The sequence below is a fragment of the Haemorhous mexicanus genome, chromosome 8 (assembly GCF_027477595.1).
Source record: "Haemorhous mexicanus isolate bHaeMex1 chromosome 8, bHaeMex1.pri, whole genome shotgun sequence".
NCBI lineage: Eukaryota > Metazoa > Chordata > Aves > Passeriformes > Fringillidae > Haemorhous > Haemorhous mexicanus.
The window spans coordinates 26,547,565-26,565,500 of NC_082348.1; the positions used below are offsets into that span (position 1 = coordinate 26,547,565).

The 17,936-nt window shown below is 38.8% G+C and overlaps 1 protein-coding gene across 3 annotated transcripts in view; it reads left to right on the forward strand.

Annotated features, from left to right (window-relative positions):
• The window catches only part of ALS2 (alsin Rho guanine nucleotide exchange factor ALS2), a 36,972-nt gene that overhangs the window by 1,860 nt on the left and 17,176 nt on the right, over positions 1 to 17,936 (forward strand). For all 3 annotated transcript variants that reach the window (XM_059853310.1, XM_059853312.1, XM_059853311.1), the window contains exons 2-12: positions 2,402 to 2,491; positions 4,204 to 4,358; positions 4,834 to 5,750; positions 8,143 to 8,503; positions 9,348 to 9,516; positions 9,982 to 10,078; positions 10,478 to 10,555; positions 11,513 to 11,689; positions 13,270 to 13,441; positions 13,830 to 14,010; positions 15,698 to 15,763. In XM_059853310.1, coding sequence (XP_059709293.1) covers positions 2,472 to 2,491; positions 4,204 to 4,358; positions 4,834 to 5,750; positions 8,143 to 8,503; positions 9,348 to 9,516; positions 9,982 to 10,078; positions 10,478 to 10,555; positions 11,513 to 11,689; positions 13,270 to 13,441; positions 13,830 to 14,010; positions 15,698 to 15,763 — 2,393 coding nt within the window. In that variant the 5' untranslated portion in view covers positions 2,402 to 2,471. The remainder of the gene's footprint in view (positions 1 to 2,401; positions 2,492 to 4,203; positions 4,359 to 4,833; positions 5,751 to 8,142; positions 8,504 to 9,347; positions 9,517 to 9,981; positions 10,079 to 10,477; positions 10,556 to 11,512; positions 11,690 to 13,269; positions 13,442 to 13,829; positions 14,011 to 15,697; positions 15,764 to 17,936) is intronic.

The following is a 17,936-nucleotide window of genomic DNA, read 5'->3' on the forward strand; positions in this document are numbered from 1 at the left end:
ATTCAAGTAATCTTAGTGGAAAGGAAACAATGTAGATGTAATGTGAGAGTAAGCAAGGAAAACGACCTGTTTCTGTTGGGAGGAAGAAACCTTCTATTACAATGACTTTACTTCGTTTGTAGCTAAACCAAGCAACTTGAATTTTGCTTTAGCTGTGAAATGGGAATAATATTGTGCTGTCCTAGGAGGGAATAAGAACTTGAACTGACCTTGAAAGTGATTTGAAAATGCCTTAAATGTGTCTCATCTGTGGAAAGAAGACTGTTTGACTCTTGTTTTCCCTTACAAGCATAAGTGCTTGGTAATGCAACCCAAAGTGTGAGCTTCTGTAAAGAAAAGAATATCTATCCCTGCCATCATATCATGCTCTTAGTTTCTAATTTGCCACTGTTGCAGCTTTCTTACTTAATAATTATGAAAATAGTTTTTCAATTTGGCTTTGAAGGGAGATTTTGCAGAACAGCTAATCAGCTGCCCGTCTTTAGCTTTATTTTGTTACAATCAGAAGGTTTCATGACAACTACAATACATTTTTTTGCAGTTGAGGCTCATGAAAATGAAAAAAAATTCTTTGAGTCCTTAAAAAAGTCCATAAATTCTAGAAGTCAAGAATTTTAGGCCTCAGTTCCTTAACCTCAAATAACTATATGCAATATAAATGGTATATTTGTTGATACTTCAATTTCTCTATCAAAGTGTTCATCTCTTTGATTCAGTGATCCACTGAGTCATTTTATTTGAAGTTAGTCCTTCACAAAGGAGAGGTGCTAGCATTTTCAAGAGGATGATCTGTAGGGTTAGGTGGTTTTGAGGAGGCTAAAGAAAATCCTAAATTTACTTGCTTTGAGCAAGAACACCTCAGGAGGTCATGGTTCCAAAATGCACTTCCATTTTCCTTTGATGTTTCATCAACACCTCTGCTACTGAAGCATCACATGACAGTTGCCTTGTATTTGTGAGACTCCTTTGTTAATATTTTAAAAGTTAACTTTTACAACTGTAAGTGGTTTTTTTCTTTTGTAGTTGAGGGAGGAGAGGCTGTCTTGAAAGCAGTATCTTTCTGGTGATTAGTGTGTCTTTGTGTTCCTAGAAAGTATGCTCTGTTTTTTGGGGTTTTAGAGCAGGGTGCATATGACTGATCACAATACCATGTTATCAGATCTTTATCTTTTTGAGGTCTGTTCTTTGCCAACTCCAAATCACTCTTTTAAGGGTCCTGTATCTGAAGGACTGGAGTTGTTTGTAGGCTGTGTTGTTTCTATATGTGAAGGTCTCCTTGGTAATTCATTATTCAGAGCACTCCAGTGAAAGTGTTGCAGCTTTTGTTAGTTATTTTAATTATTTATCAACTTGATGATTAGTGTTTCCACGTGTGCACTGAAACTTCTGTATGAGAGTTACAGGTCTGAATATATTTTGTCTCTTGTATTCATGACTGGCCATATATTCTTCTGTATACAAAAGCTTCAGATGACTTATTCTGGGTCTTAATTCTTATACTAACTTATTTGTTTTCTGATTTTGTTGCAGTGGATATCAGACAGCAACTATAATAAAGCACCAGCTCTAAAGCATTTATATGTGAAACTTTGAATAAATGTGATTATACACATGCAGTAATGTAACTAAAATTTTTAATACTTCATATAGTAAGGCAGCAGATCAAGAGAAATCACAGTTCTAAAAGAAGCCAAACAGCTCATAAGAAACAAAGATTAACTGTAGCTTTGTTTTATTCCAAGAAAAGTCATACAAAGTTATCGTCATGAGGATGGAAAGGTGTGATGGTGAACTTGCAAAATGCAAAATCTGAAAGGATGAAATTGTAGCCTCTTTTTTCCCCTTGCCTTCCGTGGTTGTCTTTATCTCCATAGGCACTCTGCTACCAGTTTGCATGAGGAAATGTTTTGGACTCTGCTTTCTGCATTTCTGCCCAGGCACTACTGCACCTGCTAACAGTGATGTGTGATTTGGTTCAGGAATTAAGTTACAAGTTCAGCTCCTAATCATTTTCTGCTCATGCAAATCTGTTCACCTTTAATTTAGCTGAGCATTGAATTCTGTCTTATGACTGAAAATGAATCAATTTGGTGTTTTTTGAGTAGTGTAATGAGAATTGTATAGAGAGATTGATGTGAATTTCTGCCTTTGAATGAGGTTTTGTTCATTTTGTCCTTACAATAGACCCATTGTGAGCTGAGTAGTTAGGACGAGTCTGGCTGTTTAGCTTCTGTCTGCCAACTCAGTGTGAGTGAACTAAATATAAATACTTGAACCATCCTGGCAGTGTGGAAGGGTTTATTTATTGAATGCAGGAGCTAAACCTTTGGAGGTTTTTTGGGTTTTGTTGTTACTGTTTTATGTTATTTGTGATTAAATAGCTTGGTTTTATGTTTTTCAGTTTGTGAAAATTATATTGTTCCTTTTGAAAGAGGAGCAATTTGGTGGTGATGGAGTGCTGCCACTGACAGATGGACTCACAGGAAAGAAGGTGAGAATGAGCAGCTAGGTGAAACCATTGAGGTTCCCTGAAATAGACCAGCTCATCATCATACTGGAAAATTAAGTGATATCAGCATACTCTTTATGTATCTTGTACTAAAGCTTCCACTAAAGGGAAGATAATTATCTTAGCTTCAGTTGTGTCTGGAACAATAAAGCTGCTACAACAGCAACTTCTTTTTTAAGTTGATGGTTGTAATTTCTGGAGCCAGAGCCATAGGCTACAGACTTGAAAGTAACATTCCCAAGTGAACAGTACATCCTGTCTGGTACCTGCACCTGGGAATTTTGATTTTGGATCAGTAGCCCTCCAGCAGACTTTCCTTGCACTGAGATACTTGGTAGAGCTCAGATGTTTTTGTCACAAATCCTGTTATGTGACGTCCAAATTTGTTTTACACTGTTTTCTGAAGACCTGTTAAATGGATAAAAGCACAAATATGGGGTGTTGAACTGATTTGATGTACAATATGTTGATGAAAATTCTTAATATTATAATTTTGTGTTCTTTGGAGTTCTTTGCCCATCTGTGTAAAATCTGTATTTTTATCTTAGGTGAAATATCCTTATATTGATATTAAATTTTTAAGCCTTTTTTTTTGTGTATATATTACTTGATTGGTTCCTTTTAAATTTACTTCTATTCTGAACAATAGAATAGAATACAATTCCTATGTATTTGAAATGCAAGGTGGACTCATGGACTTTGCATTTTAATTCTGTTTGCTTTATGGACTGTTTACTTGAATTTTAGAAGAGTTCTAGACTGTCACCTTTTAAATTTTTTCTTTTTCTTTCTGTTTTGCAGAAAAATAAAGATATTTGGGATGGACATGGGAGCTAGGAGAGATAATTTGATTTCCTAGCTATCCTTAACTTGAAGGTTTCAGAGGCAGATTGTATAAAGATGTTCATTCTGTGCACCACAGTTAACAAAATACATAGTTTAACAAATCCATGGCCTGCAGGAATAGGGCTGCTTGCATGAGTTTGCCTGCAGTGTGGTGTATCAGAATAGCTTTTGTATGGGTTTGGTACAGGGTTGGAGTACATTTTATTTCTTGTGCCTTTTCTTCTAGACAAAGACTGTAATTCTGCCAATTTGTATTTAAATTAAGGGATTCTGGAAATTGTTAAAACTGTGGGCTTGTGGAAATTCAGAGAAATTTTTTTGTGCTGAGTTGGAGAAGTTGCTGACTGAGCATTCAAACCACAGTGGGTTGAAGTTTGCATAGTTCCAGTCACTCCTGCAAGCCCTGATAATTGCACACTATTTCAGGATATTTGTTTTTTCGTGGTTCAGTTGATTTGAATAGCTGGTTCATTTGAATCTGAGACACTCATTAAGAATGTACAAAAAAGGAAAAAAACCCAAACAATCAAAACCTCATTTTTATCTCTAGAGGTAGAGATGAAAGTGTATAAAGGATGAGCTCCTACAGGTGTAATGTTTTAAATACACTATTAATGGGAGCAATTGGTACATGGTCAAGTACAAATCAGAAAAAAACTTATGGTTTCAAACAGAAGACACTTTTTCATTTAAATAACATTTACTTTACAATTTGATAATAGTAATACGAATATATTGGCTTGAAAGTAAAGCTAATGTCTGAGCTACCAAGCCTTTCCTACATAGGCATTACTGAACCATGTAAAACTTCATCCTGATTGTGTTCCAATTTCATCCAATCTTTGTAGCTCAGAAGAGGCAGAAGGAGCCAAAGAGAGAGGCCTGGTCTATGTTTGGAAGGCTGGTTCCTGCTCCGTGACTCCAGAAAGGCTTCCAGGCCTCAGTGGAAAGACAGTGTTACAGGCAGCCCTTGGAATCCACCATGGCTTACTTCTAACAGAAGGTAATGAACACCTTGATTGTAATGATCTGGGGCAGTAACAGTCTTCAGTTGTTGTCAAGTTTTTTTTCTTTTAGAAGTGATACTAGATCTGTGTTTGGAAAGATGAGGACTGTACTTTGTGCTTTTCATACACATTTGTATGTCTTTTAGTATGTTCTTAAATTAGAAAGGACCAATGAATACACTTAACTCACTTGACTGGAGTATAATCGAATTTTTAGCAGAAAAGCATTGCTTACTATAACAACACATGCATGCAGAGGGTAACATTAATGTGAGGTGTAGAACTTAACAGCAGCAATTGCAGAGAGCAACCAGCAGCCTTCTAATATCAATAGCTATAGTTTTGCTGAGCCTGGACTAAGCTAGGAATTCATATCTGTTTATCTGAAGCAGTCTTCATATTTTTGCATTGGTTTAACAGCTGGTTTTACACTCATACTAGGATTTGTTTTCCTTTTTTCCACCCTCCCAGGTGGAGAGGTCTACAGTTTTGGAAAGCTGCCCTGGAGATCACGACCTGAGGAATGTGTTAACAGTCCTGTCTTAGAAAGTACTTTGCTCGGCCATCGTATTATTACCGTGGCAGCGGGCAGCTTCCACAATGGAGCCGTGACGGAGAGCGGCGTGGTGTACATGTGGGGGGACAATTCTGCTGGCCAGTGTGCAGCTGCCAATCAGCCCTGTGTGCCTGAGCCCCAGCTCGTCAGTATCTGTGATTCCGAAACCAGCCCTCTGCTGTCAGTGAGGATTTTGCAGCTGGCATGTGGAGAGGAGCACACGCTGGCATTATCGCTGAGCAGAGAGATATGGGCCTGGGGGAGTGGCTGCCAGCTCGGTCTCATAACAACAACTTTCCCAGTGACCAAGCCACAGAAGGTAGAGCACCTGGCAGGACGTGTTGTGCTCCAGATTGCTTGTGGAGCCTACCACAGCCTGGCTCTGGTACAATGTCTCCCTGTGCAGGAAATGAAGCCTATCCCAGAGAGATGCAATCACTGCAGTCAGCCTCTCATTACCATGACAGACAAGGAAGATCATGTAATCATTTCAGATAGTCACTGCTGCCCACTGGGTGTAGCACTGTCTGATAACCAGCCAGAAAACCACGTTTTCTGTCCCTCTTCAGACACCCACGGAGGCAGAAGTGTAACAGCTGGCCAAAGTGGAAACTGTCAGAAACCACTTGTGGAACAGCACAGGTTTGTGGATTTAGACTCTGACAGAACAAGTGGCCTTTCCAGCAGCGATGGACGGGAAGATAGTGGAATTTCAAGTTCGGGAAATACTCTGTTCTTGGACAAAAAAGAAGGGAAAGAGTACTTAACTGGTTTGTCAGATAGCACACTAAATGAGAGCCTGAATAAAAACATCTGTACAGAGTCTGAACAGGTTGGTACCTAATCACTAATCACAGCACAGTTATAATTTGCAATAACTTCTCTTGCATGTGTGACAACATTATTCTTTTCACAAATGAAAAACTTACTTTTTCATATAGCTATGTTGTTTTTATAGTTTCCAAGTGGCTTTTTCACTGATTGTTATCAACTTTTAAGTGGAAGATTCTTTTGTTCTCCACTGGTGTTCAATTTTGGGCAGCCTTGACAGTGCTTTAATCTCTCCTCCTCATGGTCTGCAGTACCAGAACCACATAAGCAAATTTCCATGCTCTGTTTCCTGATGCATGGATTTCCATTTGTGTAGGGCAGAAGGATTCAGTAGTACTTACTGGCACTTACTTCAGTGGATCTTACTGGTACTCATCCAATTTACCTTTAAGGTAGAGGTTTAATTTCTGTACCTGGAACAAATCCCTCACAAATCCATCTAATTTCTCAATCAGTTAAAAATTCTGAATTGCAAATTGCTAAAAGGTTTAACAAAAGGTTTCTAATGGTAATAATGCAGGGGTGGCACAAGCTTGTAAAAAGTGGTGGGAGGTGTGTAAGTACTGTGTGTAGCATGGAAAATGATTTAACAACACTGTCTTGATGCTGTAGCAGAACAGTCAAGTACTCATCTCTTAGTAAGCATCAGAAAATGTTTGACATGATGGTTTAAGAGCTGTTTGTAGCTCCCTGACAACATACTGTTTTCTGATTTTTAGAGAGAGAAAAAAAAAAAAGGAAATGTAATTAGGGGCAAAGGGAAGAAGATAGAACCCAAAAGTTACTAGACAGAAAACTAATCCAGAATCTCACAGTGTGGTCTGGCAGTCTTTACTTAACTACTGTCCTGTGAGGAGCCCTGCTGTTCTGTGGCCTAATTTGCCACAAAACTGATGCTGGAATTCTGAAAATATCTTTTGTCATTTAAAGTGTTGTGCAGACATAATTTCTTTTTTTTTTTTTTTTTAGTAATTGCAGTAAAATGTTCTCCACAGTGGTTCTGGGAAAAAGATTTCACAATACCTAAAAAACAGTTGAGTTTTGTTACTGCCTCTGATGGCAACAAAACCCCCATAGTTTTAAAATCTGTCCAGTAATTTGGTAGTTCAGCAAGTTATGCTTTCTTACTCTGAGGAAAACTTCCTTTAGAGCAAATTTACTTAAACAACATTCATTTCTCTTTCTTTTGCTTTTTGCTATTATGAATGCATTCTAGCAGTTGTGGGCTCCTCAGATTCTTGCAAGAACTCCAGCATTGAGAAATGACTGAAAAACATAGTTTCATGCTCCCTTTCTCAGTTCCTTGTTCCTGGCATATTTCCAGAGCACTGTTTTCCTTGCACAGTTTCAGGAATCAAGACTGGAATTGATTCCCTGAATCTTCCACTACTGACATAAAGGTGAAGAGCAGATATGAGGTCTAATGTAACGTTTCAGCATTAGTAAAATCCTTCAGTTTTCTTTGCTTTCCTACACAAATAAAGTTTTCCTTCCTGTTTTGCTAGGTATGCCTTTTAGAAACAGGATGAAGTAAATAGAACCAGTCCCAGTCCTTTAACCTAAGCTTTAAAGTCAAAGATTGCCTTTATTTTGGCAGAATAAAATGAGCTGTAGTATTTGCAATGATACCGTTTTCCACTGTGTATTAGATGGGAAAATGGGACTTTGTTGTCTTTGTTTTAATATTCAAACTATTTGTCAGAGGTCATTTTGGGCATTGTTTCTTATTTGGGGGGTCAGCTGATTGCTGTTACAGGTAATGGTGTGCTGAGGCAATCATTGCCTTCAGTCTGTCCCTCGTGTGACTTGATGATTACTGACTAAGCTTTATATGGATACAGCAATGGTGCTGCAACAAAGGGGGCACAGCCCAGTCTGTTTTTAAGATAGACCTTGCAAAATGAATCCATGAATTGCTGTTTACCTTTTACCATATTGAGAAGAGAACTTGTCTCTCTCAAAATGGAGCATGCTCACTGATGCACTTTTATTGGTGGCAAAGAAGTTGCCACTAATGAAATAAGCTTAAGTTATATCCCTTTTTATATTTGTGTGCAAAGATCCTTTTTTTGTTGGTATTTAAAAACCCCAGACTTACAGTCTTGTATGGATGAGCTACAAGACAGGTGCAACAGACAAAGCCCAGTCCTTTTAGAAATGGTACTTGGTGCTACCTTTAAAAAATCATTCTGAGCAATAGATGTACACCTAAGCATAAAAAAACCTAGATAATTTATATTATATACAGTTAAAATACATCTATAATTTACAGTAAACATTTATAATAAATATTTTATGGTATTCAGTCTGGCCCATGGTTTGAATAGTGAATGTGTATAATGATCCTACTGTGCTGTCTGCTCTGATAGTTTCCCATTTCCCTTTGGTTTTAGCCATCCCAAGAGGAACAGCTCAGTGCTTGTATCCCTGGCCCTCCGGGTAGCAGCACATCCACCCTGAACAGCCTGGTGGCCTCGTGTGCCTCAGCGGTTGGGGTGAGAGTCGCTGCCACCTACGAGGCTGGAGCCTTGTCCCTGAAGAAAGTCATGAACTTCTATGGCACAGCTTCGAGTGAGCCGGGATCTCAGTCGGGCAGCCGGTCCCCGGGGCCCGAAGCTCTGAAGGACAGTCGAGAGGAGCAAGTCAGGCTGGAATCCATGCAGGGGAAGAAGAGTTCCAGTTTAGTAGATATTAGAGAAGAGGAATCTGAAGGAGGGAGTCGAAGGCTTTCCCTGCCTGGCTTGTTGTCACAAGGTAAACAAGCATGTTGGGGAAAAAATACTGGAAAACTTATAATAACGTGGAGGTTTGTTAGTGAAAAAAACCCCAAATATTTATTAAACAATCTAATGATCTCTCAAAGGTGTGTATGAATTCTAAATGATATCTTAGGGCTTGAAAGCAGTGGAGAGAGTGAAGACTTGCAGATATTTCATGCTAAGAAAACCAAAACCAGTGGGTTTACACTTGTTAAATTAAGGTAAAGTGAGCACATTGGAAGAGTCACATTGCCAAATGATCTTTCATGTTGGTTTTGCAGTCGAAGATAAAAATCTGTGTGGTCTGTAATCTGCACTGCACTGAGCTGGTTTTGAGCCAGAGACCTATAAGTATTCCAGTTCCCACTGCTGAGCTTCAAAGTTAATGACTTTGTTCCCTCACAGGTCTTAGTGCTGTTAATTGCTCTGAATGTGTATATGGTTTAGTTCTCTATTGATCTTGGATTTGAGGGGAGGTTTAGAAGGATTGAAGTCTTCTGTTCACTGCAAGGATATATTTTCTTTCAAAACACTTAAAGGTGCAGTTTGTTTTGGTTCATTTGCTTCATTGTAACTGCATGGTTCTCCTATGTCTGCTGTACTTTAGCAGCTGGTAAACACTACTTGATATCTACCTGGTTTTAGCACCTGTGCTACTTCTCTGTATCCATAACCTGTTGTCTTACCTGTCAACCTTTGTCCTCAGGCTTGAATTAAAACTGCTTCAAGAAGTTTTGATCACTTGCTCTTAAGTAGTGCTGTTACTGTGTAACTCACCATCTGAGTGATACATTTACCAAAATGATCAGAAATTTTTCTCATTCTTGGCCTCTGCTCAGTTTCCCCAAGGCTCTTACGGAAGGTAGGACGGGCAAAAATGAGGACTGTGGCTCTGACTCCAACCTACAGTGGTGAAGCTGATGCTCTTTTGCCCTCTCTAAGAACAGAGGTGTGGAGCTGGGGGAAGGGCAAGGAAGGACAGCTAGGGCATGGTGATGTTCTGCCAAGGTGAGATTTCTTTGAAAAATGTTTTTTTATTCAGGAGATTGCTAGAAAATTTTGAGTATTGAATTGTCTCAGCTTCTCAAATTTTAACATCTGCCATGCAGTGTCTACTTGTTCTTTCAGGTGTTGTGATCTAAGTTTGTCCAAGTAACATGTTTTATGCTGTATTGTTACTGAGCATCAATCAATTCCAATTTTACCCTTTGTAATCAGTAACAGTTTTGGTGATATTTTGACTTTGTCCAAATCGGGGTGAGGTCTGTCATCAACTTTTGCCCTTCCTGATCATTTTGACTAAGCTGGTTTATTGCCAGAAGGTTCCATATATCTTTGGGTTTTTTTAATTTGTTTTGGGGAAGGAAATAAAACCTTGAGTGTTTCCACATTAACAGTACCTCTGATAATAGTTTTTCTTTTTCCCACATTCTACTCCTCTTCCCTCACCTTACGGGTTCTGGGGATTGACAGGCTTCAGCCACTGTGTGTGAAAAGCCTTGATGGTAAGGAAGTGATTCACCTCTCTGCTGGTGGCCATCATTCCTTAGCACTCACTGCCAAATCCCAGGTACGAGTGATTGTTACCATTTATTGTTTCTCTGACATAATTATCATGTTTGGTCTTTTCTAGTTTTTAGTTTCTTTTGCTTCTAAACTTTTGTTCCCATTTGCGGGAGGCAGCATGGAGTATTGTGGAATGTAAATTGTATTTCTGCCCAAGTTCTGCATGTACCATCAACGTTGTTTAAAGATTTCTGTGAACTGATTTGGTGCATTCCATTTCTGAATGTGAGAAGACAATCTCAGAATGTAGGAACGCAGTGAAAATGAAGGAGGTGCTTCTCAGTACATGACTGCTATAGCCTTGACTAGTGTGTTTGCACACTTGATGCGTTGCACTGCCACAGTTCAGTATGTTTCCATGTATATAAATGTACATTCTGACGTTCAGCACTGCTTCCTGCAGGTCTATTCCTGGGGCAGTAATATCTCTGGCCAGCTTGGTCACTTGAACTCCCCAACAACCGTCCCTCGTCTTGCAAAGGTACTTTGTTTTCTGTGGTTTTCTCCTTTCAGTTTAGGGTCTCTTCTTGTGCAACTGAGTGCAGAGTAATTTCTGAGAAGAACCTGTTCATGGATCTATGTGCTATTTAATAATAGAGCCCTTGATTTTCTTTGGCTTATGCTGTGAAATGATCTTTAGATGAGCTTGTGAAAATCTACCCAAGAACTCATTGACACAGACTTCCTCTGGGTTTTGACCACAGTGAAGTTCCAGAGCTGAGAAATGTGACTGGTTGTATCTTCCTATCACATTTCACTTTTACCTTATGTTTGGTTTCTCTGATATTGATGTTGCAGAGTTGAAACTTCTGAATACTTCAGAACTCTGGTTTTATTCTAAACAATTGTTTCTAGTGTTTGTAGTCTGGCTGGACCACGGCCACATTTGTTGTTCGTTTCCTTATTTCCGGAGCTTTGCAGAATTTTGGCAGTGGGTTTTCTCTTTGTTTTGAACTTTTCACACATTTGAGTGAATAGCAAAATAACAAATTTTGGGTTAGACCACAGCCTTTCCCATGTTTTCTAGTGCTCATCTTAATGGAAAGCTAGCTGCATAGTTTTCCTGCTTAGGCCTTATGCAAATTAATGTACAGCAGATTAACTGTCTCCCAAGTTTATGTAGATTTTCCAGTTAAATGTAGAGGGGAGAATAGTGTTCCACTTAAATCAAACTCGCTTGATGCCTATTTAAAAATAAAACTGATTTGTAACTGAAAGGCAAAAAAAAAATTAGAAAGAAAACTGGAAAGAGTTTTCGGTATATGTGCAAGGAGTTTATTTGTTATGAGACCCTGAAGCTGAAAAATTAGATGGTTATTGCAGTAGTTTGTCTTGGCAGGTGAATTATGTACATGTGTAACTAGAAGAGTTATGTGCTTTTCTCTCCTTCCAGCTTTGGGTGATGATTTTTAATGTCTTCCTTCCTCCTGAATTTTAGGTGTGTGGTGATGGTATTTGGACTACAGCAGCAGGACTAGATTATTCTCTCTTCTTAGCAGATGAGAAAGACTTCCAGCCTGGATTATATTACTGTGGCCAGGAGACATCAACAGAAAATAATTTGAATGAAAATAGTTCTACTAAGAGTCCAGTTTTGTTAGTAGCTTGTAGTAAGGTGAGTGTTACTTCCTTTAAGTCAGTACAGATCATACTGGTGCTCTTAGGAAACTGCACGGTGCTGGTGGCTTGATGAGCTTTAAGGGTGTCGAGCCACATGGTTGGTTCCTAGCAGTCAAACGAGGAGCACATTGGATGGGGGGCAGAGAGGAGGTCGAGTTAGTATTGTTCTCTCTCCTGCTGATTTCTTGGCCTCCGTTCTGTTTGAGGGACAAGGAGGTGTTTCTGGTGTGTTAATCCATTTCATTCTGTCTGTGTGTGCTGCAGAAATGCACTCTTTTATTGTGCTCTGCTTCACCAGTCTTTGTGCCCAGGCTTCAGTGCTACTGCTCTTCACTTGCTTGTCTCTCAACTGGCTGAGGCCACGGGCTGCTCTGTTTGTTACTCCATTCTGCCTCTTGTTTGTGACTGGGCAGAAGGTCCCCGTGACTTCTGTACCTTCTCCTTCCCTACCCCTCCTTTTCACATGAGTGCAAAGGGGGATCTGAGCAAAGATGTGCATTTGATGTTAACGGGAGACAGGAGGTGCCCCCCTACACAGTTTTTTTCATGAAGCTGAACTTACACGTGCCTTGAGGCTGGAATGAGGTAGTGATGTGAACTCTGATTGCATGTCCTCTTCCAGTTTGTGTATGGTTTCAGACCAACATGAGTTTAAGGTAACAAAAAGGAAATTGTGAGGGTAGAGAGTGTCTCTGCCTTAGATTCTCTGGGTATCACTGCTATTTCCCTAAATTGAGCAGAAAAGCTGTTTGGGAGGTGTTTTGAGGAGGGACAGAGATGTAGGTCTATGTCTGTGCACGCAGACACACACTCCTATATGCCTTCTGTAAGACTGTTGCTAGCCATTCCCTTCTCTTCAAGAGTGACTGGTAGGCTCTTGCATATAAGAATTGGTTGTCTGTTGAACAACTTTGGCTCAGTGTTCCAAAGGAACCCTCTGTTTAGCAATCAAGGAAATAAAAGTAGAGCTCAAAATCTGAATTACTCACTTTTGCATGTGAGCCAAAGTTAGTGAGGAACCACAATGCATCAGTGACACTTGTGCTGACCTTAGGTAAGAATTTTGCTTTGAACTACTGTGGAAAGCAAGTACTACTGTTAGGAATATTGCAGAGTCAATAAACTGGGCTCTTATCAATAAATTGACTTATTCCAGGTCCAGAAAGGACCTGTCCAGAGCGCAGTCATTGTTCTAATAAAGTATATTCTTTGTATTTAATAGGAGAAATGTATGATGTAATGTTGCTAAAGTGACTGAATTTAAGGTCACTGTCTCTTAAACATGGAATGATTTGTATGAGCCACCTTAAAAGGTGATTTATTCATTGTCTTTTGGTTTTGTCAGAGTCAGGAAAATGAACAGCAGTGGCTATAAATGTATCTTCAGCTTTTGTCATTCTTTCATTAAGACAGTATTGAATGGTTTGTCACTGAAGGTAATTAATGCTTACTATCACTTACTATCACTTAGCTCTTCAAAATATGCTTTATTTGCATTACTCTATTTTTAAATTGGAGTGTAAAAAGAAAAACATTAAAGCTGCTGTTTTTTCTTTTCTCTTTTTCATCTTTCAGATAGGGTACATAAGCAATGTGATAGCTGGTGGTGACAACTGTCTGGCCTTAGTTGACAAAAACGTAATGGGATATATTGCCAGTTTGCATGAGTTGGCTGCTACTGAGAGAAGGTTTTATTTCAAACTGAGCGAGATCAAATCTCAGGTTCTTAGACCTCTTTTAGGTTTAGGTAAGACCTTCTTTTAATTTTTGCCTTGATACTGTTTCCCCTATGTTCTACAGCAAGTTTCTGTTATGCAAAATTTAAACCTAATAATATAATTTTGAGATAAAACTAAGCTCTTGTTTTCTCCCCTGTTTGGATGAAGAGGTAAAAGGCAGTTGCATTTTGACAGTGTTCATTCTGTTAATATTTGCACTTTCCTGATGGTTTCACCTGAAATACCTTCATTATTTGAGCTATTTAGTCTAAAACTGTTGAATTTCTGATTCTGGATAATGTATCCATGAGGTGAAAGTGCTGATAAACATCTAAACAGCACCATGTTGAGATTCTCTCTGTTAATGGGTGCTGCTCTTTCATAAGGTAAGCTAAATTGCTTTCTGGTCTGTTACAGATAATTTGGGCAATGCAAATGCAATCCAGTTGTTGCAGGAAATGGCAAGCAGGTTCAGCAAGCTGTGCTATCTCATTGGTCAACATGGAGCTTCTTTAAGTAGCTTTCTTCATGGAGTAAAAGAAGCCAGGAGCTTGGCCATTCTGAAGCATTCCAGTCTCTTTTTGGATAGTTACACTGAGCAAGTATCCAATTCCCTCTCATCTTGAGTCTCTGCAGGCTTATTCTACTGACTGCAACAAGCCCTGAGTTAAGGGAAAGTAGGTCATAAGGAAAGCTATATAACTGTTGCATTGTTGTGATTTGGAAATGTGTGGAGAGTTTTACACAAATGGATTCATTTTGTAGTGAGATGTATTTCCAAGTCTTCACCAGTGGAGCACATGAACAGCATCACCTTTCTTTGAGTTAAACTCTGGCTACAGGCTCTTCTTTGGTTGCTGCCTGTAAGCCTAAATATTCATCACTTATTAAGGATCTTGTAGTATAATGTGATAAGACTTACCATTGCTAGGCTGCTAATAAAGCTGCCTTTGGGGGTTTATTGAGGTTACAAAATGCTTTCTCAATAGTCATTAACTAAAGATTGTCTTCCAGACAAAAATTCTTCTGTCCTCATACCTGCTAAACAGCTGACATTACACCTGTCACCCAAAAGCCAGAGCTGCTTTAGAACTGAGAATTAAATCTGGATTTTCCTACTTATTGTTTTTATTGGCTTAATGCATTTGGGAGAGAGGATCAATGCAGTCAACCTGTTTTCTGTCTTTCCTGTCAGTAACTTCTAGTTTCTGGACAATTTTATTTAAATGTGAGAGAAGTTTCATCATACTTAATACTTACAGTTTTTTGTGAAAAATAATGGCGTAACAGAAAGTTGAAAAGTGTTGTATCTGAATGTAGCCTTGGTTACCAGATATCTGAAAATATCTAAGGAAACAGAATTTTGAGATTACCAACTTCAGTTGTTATGCAGTAGTTGTCAACTTGGTTATGCAGTAGCAGTTTGAATGGACAACTAGTTGCACTTTTTTGGAACACAGGCACAACCAAGAACATTTTTGCTAGGTCAGTGACGAACTTATGCTGTATCACCTAAAAGAAGCTTCCATCTTTGTTTATCATATAGATTGTTCATAATTCTAAATATGTTTTTTCCAATTTTCTTAGTCTTCAACTTGAATTTGTCTTGTAACCTGGATTTTCAAAATTGGTTCTCATTACTCAGAATAGAAGGTTTTCATGTTTTCTTCCTCAAAGACTGAAATACCTAATCTCTATTCTCACTACTGCTTGTCTCCTGCTCTCCCTCTTTGCTCCCTATTGCTTATATGTTTTTATGTGTATGGCATCAGAGCCTTGGTGTTACACCATGAGTATCTTTCAAGGATCAGTCAGGCAACACAAGTATGATCTGTTAAATGGGCTAAGCAGAGACCTCTTCCTTTGGAGAAAGGTGGTTTTGTTTTGTTTCTTTAATGATGTTGGGGAGAAGTCATAGAATGTTGAATAGAAGGAAAAGAGAAAATTCCTCTCATGAAATTTCCATCTTGACTGTAATTAGAAGCTGGTAGTACTAAATAGTTCAAACAGGTGGTTTATTCTCTACACGCCCAAATCTGAGAGAAACAGAATGAAAATTCAAGTTAGCCCCTCTGCATTGTGCTAATGGCAGCAGAAATGTGTAGTGGTGCATGTTCCGTGCTCCATGTGGAAGGTGAATGCCAAGTGTTGCTCAAGTACTGTGTAACTTGTAGTAGTAAAAGATATTACAGATGTCATCATAAACTCCTGGATATTTCAACAGTTGTTGCTTTTGTGGGATGTTTTCATTTTGTAATTGAAGTTCTTTTTCTTCCCTATATTAGGTATTGTACTTCAGTAACAAACTTCCTCGTAATGGGAGGATTTATGCTCCTTGCAAAGCCAGCAATGTAAGCAAACCTTTACTGTTTTTTGGACATTTTTATCAATTAGCAAAGAGCCATAAAGAATGGAGAGTGTATGTGCATAGTAATGACCATGCAGAGGCTTCCTCTCAGCATACTTGAGTACACTAATTCATTTTCCTTCAAATAAAGAGAAAGTTACCTCCTCTTAACTGTGATAAAAATTTAGGTTAAAATGCTGCTGAGTTCAGTTAGTTCATCTTGAAGGTGGAGAAAGGGGAAAAAAAAAGCTTGTTGTTGGAAATTCCTTCAAAGAAACAGAGTTCAGATCATGATTTTTTAAAACTTTAGATAAATGATGTTAATTGTTCATAATTATTCAGTGTTAGTGTTTATTCTTTCAAACATTGCTGTCAGGAAAATACCAAAGACAATTAGCTCCAGTAGATTAGGTGAATTAATTTCATTTGAATTCTTTAAGTTTATGGAAGTGCTTTAAAATTATGCAGAAATAATATTTCTGCATGTGCATCTTCTCTGCCTCTCAAGGTTTCTTTGCTCTATTTCATGCCTAGATGCTGTAAATGTGAGGAAGGAATTGTATTTTAAGGCCTGGGACAGTACAGTTGAGGTTTCTAGATCCTGAAGCTTTTTTCCCATTTCTGTAGAGTTTTTGCCTAGGAAATAAAATAATCATACTGGGTCTCTCACCCTAGTGCTTTTAAGAAGTTGTTATACTGAGGGTAATTTTTAATTTGTCTGTGGAATTGCTGCCTTTCCTCCCAAATTCTGTAACCAGGAGTAATTGAGTTAATGTTTATGGAGCACTTTGAGTGCAGTGTAAATTATGGTGCTGGAAGTTCGTGGAAATGCAGGTACCTAGGATGAAGAATATTCTGCCCTCTGAGGATCAGTGCCAAAGTCTAAATAGAGAATCACCCTGCTGAGAGACACTGCGAATCTTTTTTCATTGGTCAGGATTTTTAGGGTGACTTAGAGGAAATCTTAGTTCAAGTATAAGTTTGTTTATAATTTGTACTGAAATCACCCAGTGCTGAATTCATCACATCAATTGTCACTGCTGGGTGTCACAGCTTCTCCTACTGCAACCAGGGTCTCATTAGGTAAATAACACTTCAGGGAAGAGATGTCATGCAAGTTTTGTCCTGCTTCTTGCAAAGGAAATTTAAGAATGTCTTTGCTGCTAATGATGAATTTCCCCCCACTCCTTCCCTGAGGGGTACTGTCTTAAGTAAATGGTTAATGGTGTCAGCCCATCTTTTATGGATGGTCTGCAGCATGAATGCATTAGATGTAGTCCTGACTTTAAAAAAGTGCCAGCTTCAATGGAATTCTCCATAGCTGGCAGGTTTTTGAGCATGTCCTCTAAAAGTGTAGACAAGCTGTAGTGAGTGTTGTCTGTTATTGTTTGAGGCTTTTCAACAGAGAAACCTCCATGTGAGGATCTCAAAATTAAAAATAGCAAGCTGTCCAGAGGCATAAATTTAAAATTAGGAAAAACAGTCTTCTCTCTAAAGAAGACTTTATTCCTAAGGCTTCTTCAGTAACAGAGTTCTTAAATACCACTAGCAGACTTGGACAAGGTACAGTAGTTTGTGTGAGATGGCATCTCACTAATCATGTAGCATTCTTAGGGAGTCTGCTGTGAACTCTGATCTGTTTCACTATCCCTGGGGCCTGCTTTCTCAGCCTCACCTGATTCTTGCAACTTGTGGTTTAAATGTTTCCCAGCTGGATGTGTTTCAGTGCACCTGTCTTATGTGCCAGCACTGGTGAGCACACACATACACCAAAGGAGAGGGAAAAATATGCGTGCTTTCCTTTTAATGAGGAAATCCTGGTTTGTGTGCTAATGTATTGTCTTCAGAATCATTTCCCTCTTCTTCTCTGAACTAGATTAGTTCTCCCTCTTGGAAATCAGACTGAGGATTGAGCAGATTTCCTGCCTTTCTCTGAGGTAGGATGTAATTTCTGTAGCTAGGGGAAGAGCTGCTCAGTTGCCGTGAACAGCAGCAGGGAGAAGAAATCATTTCAGTATATTTAGGGAAGTGCACTAGAGCAAAGTTAAGATTCTTTCAGGCCTTCTTGCATGAATCAAGAGTGTTAGAAACTTACTACTCCAAAAGCAATGGGGATGTCTTTCCCTCCTGTTTGTTCTTTCCTCATCAAGTGGTAAAGAGGAAAAAGGCAATTGGAT